This window comes from Glycine soja, chromosome 11, assembly GCF_004193775.1.
Source record: "Glycine soja cultivar W05 chromosome 11, ASM419377v2, whole genome shotgun sequence".
Classification (NCBI taxonomy): Eukaryota; Viridiplantae; Streptophyta; class Magnoliopsida; order Fabales; family Fabaceae; genus Glycine; species Glycine soja.
In genome coordinates this window covers 649948-663409 of record NC_041012.1, presented here as the reverse complement: position 1 = coordinate 663409, position 13462 = coordinate 649948, and the positions used below count along the sequence as shown (strand labels likewise).

At 32.7% G+C, this 13462-nt stretch overlaps 2 protein-coding genes across 2 annotated transcripts; both read right to left on the bottom strand.

The window, feature by feature from the left end:
• Positions 1–3468: 3468 nt before the first annotated feature.
• Positions 3469–6745, bottom strand: LOC114377342. The gene is made up of 7 exons (XM_028335809.1): positions 6526–6745; positions 6359–6460; positions 6139–6253; positions 5822–5937; positions 5385–5573; positions 4563–4705; positions 3469–3884 (listed from the first exon to the last, which is right to left on the bottom strand). Exons 1-7 carry the CDS (start codon positions 6645–6647, stop codon positions 3703–3705), a joined length of 969 nt encoding a protein of 322 aa, XP_028191610.1. The 5' UTR covers positions 6648–6745; the 3' UTR covers positions 3469–3702.
• Positions 6746–8397: 1652 nt separating this feature from the next.
• On the bottom strand, positions 8398–12883 carry LOC114375123 (WEB family protein At3g02930, chloroplastic-like). Its single transcript, XM_028332872.1, has 3 exons — positions 12257–12883; positions 11380–11635; positions 8398–11045 (listed from the first exon to the last, which is right to left on the bottom strand). The coding sequence occupies exons 1-3, from the start codon at positions 12271–12273 to the stop codon at positions 8733–8735; spliced, it is 2586 nt and encodes an 861-aa protein (XP_028188673.1). The 5' UTR covers positions 12274–12883; the 3' UTR covers positions 8398–8732.
• Between the last annotated feature and the right edge of the window lie 579 nt (positions 12884–13462).

Here is a 13462-nt window from a genome sequence, read left to right as displayed (position 1 = left end):
ATTTAATTCCTGTAGTCTCTCTCTCTCTCTCTCTCTCTCTCTATATATATATATATATATATATATATATATTAATTACATGATATTATTATATGATTTAAAACTTTACGTTATTATAATTAAAGGCAATCTTCCTATCCCCTCTTTCCATGTTTCCACGCACTTTAATACTCTCAATAAAACCTTATGTTCCTTTAATTTGGATATAAATATGTGACATGAAAGCGTAACTTTAATTTGAAGTTGAATGGATGCAATCATAAAACATTCAAGGTCAACCATAATCTTTAAAATAAAAGGACTTTTTTATTAGAACTAAAATTACTTTTTTCATATTTATTAATTAATTGAAGTTTCAATAATAAATGCAAGAGAACACTTAATATTAATATACACAATTATTCCAATCCAAATAAAAAGTTGTCAGATGAAAAAGAAAGTCAGAAATAAAGGTACGTAGAATACCCAATTTGAGATCTTTATTTGTATTGTTATAAAGCTGAATTTTTCACAGGAAAATCTATGATAATAAAGAACTTCGGGCAAAGTTTTGTAAAGCCAATTCAATTGAAAAATTAACTTGCAAGTTTTCCGATAGAGTTCATTAGTTCAACACTATGAAGGATCAATAAAATCATGTAACTGATGTTAGTATAAAGATGAAACCTACCAATTTAAAAGTTACAGTTTAATGTAATTTTTAATTGTCTGTATACTGGAAAACAGTTTTATAATTATTTTATACTTCATTAATTACTTTATTTTACTGTATATTATACATTTCAGTAAATATTAATGTCTACAAATGTTGAATGTATCTAAAATTTAACATGCATTGTCAACACATTGATATCACATAATTCAAGAGTTAAAAAATTTCAAATTCGTATTCCACACAAAATTATTAAACAAAATAAATTTGCAAGACTTATCTCTAAAATACGTGAAACCTTTCTATTTTTTTCTCTCACATGTATCCTTCCAAAGAAATCATGTTCAAAGCACCATTTAAAATTAAATGTAGACATTTTTTTAGCAAAGATTTAAATCTTGATTTATCATAGTGAAAGACTAACCCAAAAAGAAACATCCATACATATTTTGTGAAATCATAAATGTTACTCGTTAAATATGAAATAGAATTATAGGACACATAATTTTGTAATTTCTAAAAAATTTCTGCTAACAATAAAAAGTTTAATTGAAAAAGTATGCCTCTATAATATATTTTTTTCCGTCAAAAAGTTCTTTATTAAAAAAAACTCAAACTAAATGCAATACTGTTACTTAATCATAGATTTTCATTAAAATTGTAGACTTTTATAATAACTATTTAAAAGTGTTTAATAAAATAATTTATTTTTTGACAGTAGTAAATTCATACTCTATCCGAATGTTTTTTTTTTTTTATAGAATGTTTAGATGTGCATTAGTGAGACGAAACGCACGTATTGGATGTGGAAAGCTGAAGCAAGAGAAAGAAGCTTACACGTCAACTTCGGAAAAGAGCTTGAGACACAGACCCAAACGGGCATTTATTTTCAAAAAAAAATTACGGAAAAAATTACTGCTTTTGAAATATATTTAAATCTAGGACTAATTAGGTTGTTATTCTCCAAATTTTTTATATTCTAATTTTTGTCCCTTAAAATTCATTTGAGAATTTTTAGTCATTCATTAATTTTTTTATCAGTTTTTTTTAGTCTTTTAATTATTTTTGCTTATTTTTAGTCTTTTATTTATTTTTATTACTTAAAATTAATTCAAAATATATAAAAATGAGAGACTAAAAATGAATAAAACAAAGATTAATATTGAACAATACAAATAAATGAGGAGTTAAAAATGAATAAAAAATTTCAGAAACTAAAAATATTGATGAAAAATCAACAAAGAACTAAAATTTATTAAAAAAATTTAAAGGACTAAAAATTATGATCTAAAAAAATTGAAAACTCAAAAATTAATTAACCCTTAAATTTATGTATCATATATTTTACATTTACCTTGAAAACAAATCTTACATCACAAATATACTAGAGTTAACACTCTTCGAGCAAGCATTGTTGCTGCTCGATTGAGTACCAGTAATTTGGTTAGCACTCAATCAATTTTACACATTATGACACGTTCTGATATAAAATTTATGGCTACTGTAACCGGCAAGAATTTCAAAAGATTTTTAAAAACTTTTATTAAAAAAATTATGATATTCAATCAAGGTTTTTAAATAATAGAATAAATCTCTTGCTATTCAATTAAGACAATTTTAAAAAAATTAAAAATCTAATACAATCCATTAATATTCAATTAAGATTTTTTAAAATTTATGAAAAATTGTGATATTCAAAAAGTATATAAATTTTGATAAATTTTTTAGAATGAATTTCAATAGATTTTATGAAATTTTTTTAGTAGAAAATATAAATACCACAATCATCAAACAATCTTATTCCCACTTAAACTCTAGGGATTTTTCAAGTCTTTTTTTTTTTTCTTCTTTCTTTTTACCGGTTGGCAGTTTTTTTCTTTTTCCAATTCTCTAACCGATATCAAGCTATCAGGTTTATCTCCAATTTTTTATATCAGGTTTTTCAATTGCGATGAATTCATTAGCGACACATACAAAACAATATAGACATGATATGCCGATTGTGACAATGAATTCTTAAGGGTGGGCTAAGCATGTAAAAAATATAGGTAGGTGCCTTTCTTTCAGCACCAAGCCACCAACGGCGTTTTGGCTTTGGTTCTGTATACTACGGTTCCTAAAGTCTAGAATTGGTATTTCTTATTCTTTTTCAAGCATCTTTTATATTAATGCACATTTTACTTATTAAAAAAAATACCAAATAAGGAAGACTACAATGTTAAACGTATTGCTCAAACCTAAAAGCAACAATAGGAAGATACTAATGCATATGATGATATAAAGTTACAATCAATAAGTTATTAAAACATTAGAAAATTTTGTATTTATTTTATTTTCATTTATCTAAATTTTATAATTTGTTTATTATTATTTTGTATTTAGTTATTAAAATTCATAGGATCAGTTAAAATCTAGTAAATTCATAGTCGTTTCAAATATCATGAATTCATGTTATAAATCCACTAAAATCCAAACCATAAAATTCTTTTAAAAAAATCTTAAAAATTATTACATTTCTACAAAATCTTTTAAAATTCTAATCCAATATATCCCTAAATTTTAAAACACACTTCAATCACATTATGGATTCAAAATCAATTCTACCAAATTATAAAATTAAGTAGACATTGGGAAGCTAAATTTCTCGTTGCATAGAGTATATTGAGCGTTGAGGGCATTCAGAAAAGAAAAAAAAAATATTGATCGTTGGGCGTGAATCTTGTCACTGAATAGGGTTAGAGTGGGCATTTCAATACCGTGGGACATGCAATATTTCTTTGCAATTCACCGTAGGGTCACTATATATGGGAGATCTAAAGTTAAACCTCACACGTAAATAAAACTGTTAATTATATTAAAATATACATAATACAAGCTCGCGGAAAAAGACATCTGACTGTATTAATATTTTCTAAGGCTAGTAATGTATCCATTTGATGTAGCTTAACGAAGAATATACATATGCTTGAAGAGGAATATAAATAGACGAGCGATGGATGCCATCTGCAAAAATCAGCGCCCTAGAATAACTTTCCTTAGTTTGGGCAACTTCAAGCGCTAAGAAGCATAGAGCTCACTGAAGAGAGCTTAAACTTTCGAACTTTTGAAGCATTTTCAGGCTGAAAGACTATCTCAGTACTTGATCTGACGGTTACTTCTTTCCACTCTGGTTCTGATGCCCCTTCAGTTCTATAGTCACGCAAGCTGTATAGAACTTGAAGCCTAGAAGGAGCTGCAAATCATCCCAAGTTAATCAAATAAACTGCAAACTATAGACCAAATCAATACAAGTATAGAAAGCTTCCTTTCTTGAATGTTTTTCCCTCCAGACTCCATCAGGGACAGGTAATTATTCATGTAACAGGTAGTTATTTCAATATCATAATTAGATGAACCACAGGATTAATAATCAGCAATGAGCAGATCAAAAAACATACTTTCCTGATTTCCAAATATCGACTAAGATGCATTTGATGCACATTTAGGGAGAGAAGGGGGCTTAGGAAAGAGGATTATCACAGAGAGGAAGAAAGTTTTTTTCTCTAAATTTTGGATGGTGTGCCCCTTGGTTTATAGAATAACAAATGTTTCATCCTTTGTTTTCTTTTGTACAAACGTCCATTTTAAAATCAAACATAAAACCAGTAGTTTTGTACTGTCCAGTTCTTTATTTGTTTAGCAAATCAAGGGTACCTTTACTGTACAAGAGCCAATGTTAGAATGCTAACATTCTTTCTCCCTTACCATAAGGATTTTGTGCCTTGATTCTTCTTGATCATGATTCATCTACTTTTAACTTAAAGGAGGATATTATTATTACTATGTTTTGGGGGTAGAGGATATCATAATTACTGTTAAGCAGATTAAAACAATTGAAAAGTAAAATAATGATTTATTCCCAAAAGATTACCTAGTCCAAACATGCTTGTCTTTTGGATTATGATACGACCAACTTTTGATCTTCTAATATGTCTTAAAGCCTCAACATCTTCTTGTTTGCCCTTAAATTCCAGGAACTCCCCCAGTACATACTTGTTGCCTTTAAGCTGCACCCTATAAACAATCTCTTTTGTTAGTGAAAAACTATGATTTGGTAATATTAAATGATACCAACAAAGCTCCAAAAAATATACTTTTATGAAGGTACATCTGATTTCTAAGCTCCTTTTCGATCAACAATTAACACACACACACACATATGATCAGAATTACAGATTCTAATTCAGAAGAATTTCCTCGGCTGCACCAAAATCATTTGTTTATGTAGTGGCTAAAGCAACATATTAGGGTTTCAAATCATCCAAAAATAATGCATTAAAATAGTATATCACCAAAAGAAATACAAGCAAAATAGATGGAACCACGCATTTAGTCATTTCATAACAGTGTCTATTAAATCTTAAAAAAAAAAAAAAAACCCAGCTCAAGGTTAGAGTGGGCCTATGCTTTATGGCTTCAAGCTAGCTTTTGCATGCTGTGATGTCACAAACATAAAACAAAACAATCATTGAGCTTTCTCTTAATAGAGCTTCAAAGTTGAATTGGCTTGTGACACATATCAAGTAAGGACAATCCAGACTTTTAACAAGCCAGCATCCCATAGCTCACAAATGGATTGACATGTTTACTTCCCTAAGCCAAAGTTTTGTCAAGGCACCATTAACAGCATCAAATTGTCATTAATTTTACTAGAAAATAAACAGTGACTCATCAAGTACAAATGGTAACTAACCTATCCCATATTGGAGCTGAGCAAAGGACAAAATCAAGATTCTGATTAACAGATTCTTGCATATCCTTCTTCCCACTGCGAAAGGCACCCTTTACCCAACTAGACAGCATGCTCTTTGGTTCTGGCTTCAGTCGCGTCCATTGATCATGGGTAATAACTTCAGATGGAAAACCATCTGCTGGAACGGTACTGCAAAAACAAAGAAAGAGATTAATTATTTAATTTTAACATACATTACCAAGGAAGGTTAAAATGAAAAGAAAAAAAATGCTTTACAAAGGTAATAATAACTTCTCCACATGAAATCATGAACATCACAAACCACATAGTATATCGACAAACCACAAATCAAAAGAGAGTAGCATCTAAAAGATTAGAAGAAATTGACACTATTAATAGCAAGTAGAGAGACATTACGAGAAGGTTCAAAATCATACCATAATTTAGGATTTGGAAGTATAACTTTGCAAGATATGTATCCTTCAGGCAGAGCAACCCCTCTCTGTTCAAGATATGATTGGAGGATAGAAGCTTGCTTCCTTGCTTCTTCCACCTGTACAGAATTTGAGATTAACAATTAACGAAGAAACTTACTATTTAAGCAATCAACCCAGTCTCAATAACAAATCACAAACAAAAAGAAACCCAAACCACGCTTGATATTATTATTATTATATAATGAACATCCAAAAGTAGTTTCTAATTGACACCATCCCATAAAAACAGCATTCTGTCAGTGTTAAAAACACCTTACAGGATCAGGGTGACGCTCTGCTTTATGTTTGTCTGGCTTTTCACAGACCCAACAACCATCGCCACCAATTGTCAAAATTCCAGAGAAGTTTTTCACAGATATCACCCATAGCTCTCTGTAGAGTAATAATAAGATCGAAATCATACTTCAATTATTCACAATCTATGGAAGCAAACCTTACGTTACATTAGTAAAATGAAAGGAAGAAAAGAGAGAATACTGTTTAGTGAGAAGAACCATATCAATGCTCTGTCGAGAAGCAGTATCGGCATCGGGAATCCGAAGACCCACATACACATTTGCTCCGTAAAGTTTTTTAAGCCTGAAAAGAAATTGAAATCGATTAGTGCCATAATCGGAAAGGAAAAATAGGGGAAAGAAAGAGACCTATCCGCGACGGAGAAAAGAGCAGAAGAATCCGATCCTTCGATGTCCAAAACGTCGTCGTCGTAGAAGAAGCGCCGGAACAATCTGTAAATGACCAAACCGAAGATAATCTCGAGCCACATCCTCCCTCAATTTTCTTCTTCTTCTTCTTTCAGTCTTCTCCTAAAACAAAACCAGTGCACCGCTTAACTTTTCTACTACCGTGTCTTCCTTCCTTGTTAAGGTGTCTGCTTCAATTTTCTATTTTTTTAATTCAAATTTCATTTAATTGACTAGAGAATACTTTAATAGTAATTCAGAAAATTTTACAAGTTAATTTAATTGATATGAACTTATTTATTAATAACTTTTAAATATCCTGTCGCATTTAATGTTGATTGAAAAAAAATTGGATAGTGATTAAATAAATTAAATCAAAATATAAGCATCACACTCTTGTCTCTTTTACTCACACAAAATAGATAACCCAAACATAATGGTCGGTGAGAAATTAGAGAAAAAAAGTTTATGAAAATAATTAAAATTATTTGGTGGAGTGAAAATATTTAAAAAAAAATGAGAGACTGATTCTTATATATCTCTTTTGGGCTATTTATCTTTCTCCTATTTCTTTTATAACTCAACATCTTTAGTTATTGATCATCTATTTTTAAGTTAAATTATTCATTAGGTTCTTATTATGATTCTTACTTTTTTAGTCCTTATAATTTGATAGTAGTCTTTTTAATCTTTATAGTTTACATTTTAATTCTCTCTTAGCCTTAGTTTTAAAAGTGGTCTTTTTAGTTATTATAATTTCACTATTCTCCCTATAGTTTTCAAATTATATGGATTAGAAGAGAATTAAAATGTAAACTATATGGACTAAAAAGAATATTTTTAAACTAAAGGGACTAAAAGAGAATTAAAATGTAAACTATAGGACTTAAAAAGACAACTTTCAAACTATAAGGACTAAAAAAATAAGAACCATAAAATTATAGGAATCAAATGATTAATTTAACCCTATTTTTATTTTTATTCCTTCTATTTCTCCATCATTATCAAGTATGAATCATTTAAAACGTCCCTCTCCAAGAGCACCTTTATATTTTGGCACGCAAAGCAAAGAGTATTGCAACTGACCAAACCCAAAAAAATCTCGTTGCTTTGTCTCCATTTCCTTGCAGATCGAGGATGGAATTGAATTTTGGAGTGTTACATAGTCAAGGAAGCCAAAGATGCAATGCAAGTACAGTTTGAGTTAAAGTTACTTTGTCTGCCACATAGGTTTCTATAATGTGCTTGAAGCTATGTTGTTTCTCAAACATTTGAATGATCTTCATCCAACAGCCTACAATATGTTAACCGCATGAATCCAATTAACTGCTCTTGAATCTTGATCAAGGGAAGAGTATACTAATAAAATACTTATAATTATTTCTCGTCACACTTTATGCATATTAATTGTTTTTCATTTTCACTTTCATAAAGAGTATATTAATTTAAAATGTGAGCGTCGCTCGCTGCTTAGTTTAGAAACCAATAAGCTCAATCACTATAGCTGTAAACTCGTAAGTCGTAATCATGCCAACGCACGTCGTAAGCCTGGATATTACAATCTCAACCGTCTTTTAACTAACAAATGGTATTACTTTTTCGCATCAATTGAGATAATTAAGAGTCAATCAGGAGAATCACCCGGGAATGGATGACCGTAAAGAGTAAATTAAATTTAATTTATAATTACACAATGTAATAATAATCTGTTTTCTTTCAAACTGAATGTCAAACTACAACATGCAAAAACATATTTTTTTTAACAAATAAACATAGAAAGACATGGTGATTTTAGCACACTACTATATCTTGAGAGAAACACCTCAGAGGGGGTAGCAAACATCAGAACTTCTATCTAGCCTTTCATGGGAATCAAGATGATATAAAAATACGATCCAACTTGCCAGTTCTTTAGTCAGATCTATATAGAAGGGCAAGGAGAAAAGCAGAATAAAGGGGGGCAAAAAAAATATATAATAATTCCACCACATACAATTTACTGCCAACATGGAGAACCGCAACCCAAAATAAGTGACTAGAGTAAGACTCCTAAACAAGATTACATGCCTTGTCATTCTTTAAAAGCTATTCAAGAAGCAAAAATCATAAAGCAAATACATGTCAAACAATTCTTTAATGTTTTTTCAATATACCTGCCATTGTTCATTCTATTTGTGGTTGCTACCACCCTTTTTCTTGAGCAGGCTTCCGAACTTGCCAAGCAAAGGCTTCTTCTTCTTCTTCACTTGTTGCTTTGATGGCGAGTTCCCAATATCATCAACCTTTTCTTTTAAAGAGGTTCCATTTACCTGGTCAAAGCCCTCACCACCCTCTATCTTTGAGTCAACTTCTTCCTCTTCAAAGGATTCAGGCTCTGGTTCTCTCTCTGGTGAGAACTCCTTCTTCTCTATCTTGCAGCTCTCCCACATTTTAAATTCGGCATCTACCAAGGCATCTTTTCCTTTGCTCGCATCTTCATTTACTTTTCCATTCACATTCTCAGGATTAGGAGATTCAGTTTTTTCAGACTTGTCATCCATGGGAATACTTTCTTCCTGTACCCTTTGTTTGAGTCCCTCTTCATTGGCTGAAAGCTCTACCTTTTTGGATAATAAGTCTTCTCCTCCATGTCCATTCTCTTCAGAGAATTCAACTACTTTAGGAAGCATGTCGTAGTCTTTCTCACTTTCAGTAAGATCCCCATTTTCCTCTGTCTGGTTTCTGCTTGTAACTTCATCGAGCATCTTAGATAACTCCTCCACCTTCTTAATTGATGTGGATTCCCTCAAGCGGAGTTCCTCGTTTTCTTGAAAAACATTCTGAAACTCGTTTTCTTTATCCAATAGACTCTCCTTCAACTTCATGCTCTCAGCCTTTGCTTCTTTAAGTTCTTCCTGCAGGTGGATCACCTCAGCCTCAACTTCCTTCAGATTTTCCTTCAGTTGGCCTTCTTCCTCCCTCTTGGCATTAGCTTCTTCCTCTGTGTCCTTGAGTAAACGAATCAGCCTATTTATTTCATTTCCCAGGGACGAGTTCTCTTCTTCAGTTAGCTTTAAGCAGTTGACAAGATGATGTTCTCTCTGCTCCCATTCTGCCTTGGAGTTTTCGATGTTGCTCTTAGAATTTTCAACACTACATGTAAGAGTGTCAATCTCATGCCGTGCATCATTAAGCATGGACTCATATTTTTCATTAGTTGCCTTTAAGACCAACTTTAAATCTTCAATCTGGGTCTCATAGTTTTCATGTTCCACATGGTTGGCCAATAGCTTTTCTTTGGAATCTCTAGCTTCTGCGGATACTTCATGTAAAGCAGAAGCTAGGCTTTCCATTGCCTTTTTAGTCTTTTCTTCTTCATCTCTCAAGATCTCCAATTCATTAATTAGTTTGTCTTTCTCTTCTAATAGGGTCTGCACACTTGAAGCTGAAAGTTTTTCGTTGTTCAAAGCCAGAGCCTTCTCTTCCTTGACTGTCTCGAGTTCAGATTCAAGAGATTCAACCTTCTTTGACAATTCAAGACTCTCTTCCTTAGCCACATGAAGACAACACTCTGAATCCTCAAGATCTCCTGTCTGTCTCGCAATTGTCATTTCCAACAATCCCACCTTCTCTTTAAGACTAGAAATTTCAGATTCTGCTTCATGCAACAAATCTTTGTTTACTTCTAACTGTTTCATTACGGATTCCAAAGACACTGATGCAGATCTCTCCAACTTATTTGCTTCTTCAACTCTCACTTCTAGTTCCTCAACCTTTTTCGTCCACTCCTCTAGCAGACTGTGTGCATAAGATTCAGCCATCCTGGCAGCTTCAAGATCCACATTAAGCTGTTCAATATAATTCTCTTTCTCTGCCAACTTTGCATCATAACCCTTTGCCTTTTCAAGTTCTTCCTTAAGAGCTTCTATCTCTGCTTGCAGCTCCAATACAATGTTGTTTGCAATAGCCTCAGTTTCCAGCTTTGAATCCAGTACAGCCTTCAAACGTATCAGTTCCACTGAGAGAATCTCTGCTTTCTCCACATGAAGCTCAGCAATTTTAGTTGCATCATCAGCATGACTCAGTGCCTGGTTCTTTGCATCACAAGTCATGGCAAGTTCTTGCTTGATCCGCTGAAGCTCCTGAGTAGTGGAGAGAAGAGCAGACACATCCAAAGCATGTTGGTTTCTCACACTTTCAAGCTCTTCCTGCCATTCTTCTTCCTTCTTCTGTGCGGCCTCAATTCCGGCCTGTTCCAACTCAACAGCTCGGAACTTCTCAATCTCAGAACTCTCCTCAGCCCGCTTTTGAGCCACTATTGCCTCGCTGAGTTTCTCATTTGCTTCCTCAGCAACTCTCTGTGCTTCTTTCAACTCACCAATTGCCTTTTCTTTCTCTTTCTCAGCCTGAACCAGCTGTTCCTTTGCTTTCTTTAGATCTTCTTGAGCAAGATTCAACTGGGCCTGCAATTCTGAACCCTTTGCAACTCTTGGAATTTGTTTCTGAAAATTCAAGGAACATACAAAATAAACATGAATCAGAGTACAGATAACCAAAGAAAAGCATGACTAAACAGATTTTTCTTTTTTTGCCGTACCAATTATCACACAGCCCAATGTGGACATCTTGTAATAATGAATAAGAAGCTATGGATTATCTAAAATTTCAAATTCCAAGGAAAATAAATGTCAAACAACTAACACTTGTTAACAAACTTGAAAAATTCGGCAAATTCAAATGCTTCATCCAAAAACAGAATTGGAAAAGAAAACAGTCCAACTGTCCAAACATGGCCACTTGGTAATCAAACACAAAGTGCATTTACTATTAACTTACATCAGGTGTGGTGGAAGTGGGTCTTGGTGATTTCCGCTCAGTGGCAGGCTTTGAATTCAAAGCTCGTGGTGACGATTTTTCTGAAGACAGGCGCAAATTTTGCAGAGGCGACGGTGATTCTGATTCCGGTTTAGACACTCCTTTGCTGAGTCTACTAACTCTTGGAGTTGCAGGTGATGTTTTGTTGGGAGTTGATGGTCGCGCCTTGTTGGGAGTAGCCGGGGTTGCTTTGTTGGGTGTTTCAGATAAACTGGATCTATCAGATTAACAATGTCAATTTCATATTACTAATGCATTTAATGAAAAGAAAAGACAAGACCCTAAAAAGTAACAAAATGCCATATTTGCATCCAATCAAATAAATGGATCTAAGCCCACAGAAACCAACTCTTTATTCCAAACTCAGCATCTAAAAGCATTGTCAAGCCAAACTCAACAAACAAGAAAAAAAATCACCAAGAGAAAGAAAAAGTAAGTTAATAACTGCTTCCCAAAAGTGAGAATTAAGGCCAGAAACACAGATAGAGATGCAATAACTAATGAAAAAACATAATCTAGCAAGAACAAAAGAAGATCAAGACTTAACAATAACCAAAAATAGAAATGAAGTGAAGCGCGTGTCTAAATTTCACGCACACACCTTATGGAAAACAAAAAAGCACCGAAATTTAAACAAATGAAGCAAAGGGCATTCCACATAACTCAAGAAATTCAACTTAAAATGTGTTCAAACAGCAGATCAAAACCATAAAATAGAAAACCACCCTGAACAAAAAAGGAAATGTGAAACGGTACACCGAAGAAGTTGAAGAAACCCACATCAGATCTTAAGAGCAAATAGGGACACCAGCGAAACAAAGCACCGAGCTTGACATACCTGGATTTTGAAGCCATGTTGGTGGGAAGTAACCGAGTAACAACAAAAACGTGAGAAGGTGTTGCCTTTGCTGAAAGTGTCAGTTGTAGAATCGAGAATGCAGAAGTTCCGACATTGTCAGAAAGAAGAAACCGAACAAATTTAGGATCAGAGTAAGATCAAAAATTCAAAACTGTTGTTTTACTTTTACTTTTTTTTTTTAATTTCTTTCTTTGGTTTGTAGGAAATAATTGGAAGGAGAAGAAGATGGAGAGGAATTTTCAGAACATAAACCAAAATAAAAAAAGTTGAGTAGGTTTTCCTGTCTCCAGAGTGGCTACACCAACACACACTATGCTCTTTTACCTATTTTTCATTTTCTTTCTCTCTCAGTGGAAGCAAGCAGTAGTTAAGTCAGTGTATATCTTGAGGTTGAGGTTGAGGGGTGTGAATGGACAAAAGTAGCCCTGAGTAATCTTAAATCTGTCAAAGCCAAAGGCATGTGTAGCTTTTTCAGAGGCAAAGACCTGTCTGTGACTCTTCCAACCTTGCCCTTCTTTTCAGGAAAAAAGGGATTGTTTGCCATGGGATTAGGAACTGCCCCTGCAACTCTCTCTCTCTCTCTCTCTTTTTTCTCTTCAAATAATTCTCTAAATTTGAATATCAAGACAATTGATTTTGCAACATGTGCATGTGCCGAAAATTTCAAAAGAAAAATAGTTTGGTTTTATGAAATAGAAAAATAAATTGAAAGAGATAGGCAGATAGCAATGCATGTTACGAATTGCTTTGCCAGGTTGGAGTATTTTATAAAGAAAGCATGTGAAAGTTCAAATCACCAAATAATATTCATCATTCTTGCTTTTGTTAACTTTTTTAATGCTTTCAGATTATTTTGTTGTGTTATATATTTTAAGTGCAATCTCTCTCTTTTTAACATGCAGTTTCATTTAAATACATTATATCCAAAAAAAATTAGTCACAAAAACAAGGCAAGAATTAATTGACATTTTTTATTTTGTAATTTGTCATTGATGAACGCGATAATTTTATACTCAATCATCATTTTCCTTGAAACTTATTATTAATGAAAACGGCAATAAACATGTTATTATCCTAATAAGATGACCAAATTTTGAACTTAAAAAATAGCTGTTAAATTTTTTTAAAAAAAAATCTCGTGGCTCGATAATCATACTGTTGTACCAACCTGAGGAGAAATTCGAA

Excerpts from the sequence above, each read along its gene's own strand:
- LOC114377342 (XM_028335809.1), bottom strand. The coding sequence starts at position 6,647 with ATGTGGCTCGAGATTATCTTCGGTTTGGTCATTTACAGATTGTTCCGG. Across the intron at positions 5,938-6,138 it reads CAGAGCGTCACCCTGATCCT|GTGGAAGAAGCAAGGAAGCA; the intron begins GTAAGGTGTTTT and ends AATTCTGTACAG. Across the intron at positions 3,885-4,562 it reads GACAAGCATGTTTGGACTAG|CTCCTTCTAGGCTTCAAGTT; the intron begins GTAATCTTTTGG and ends GATGATTTGCAG.
- LOC114375123 (XM_028332872.1), bottom strand. Across the intron at positions 11,046-11,379 it reads CCACTTCCACCACACCTGAT|AAACAAATTCCAAGAGTTGC; the intron begins GTAAGTTAATAG and ends TTGAATTTTCAG.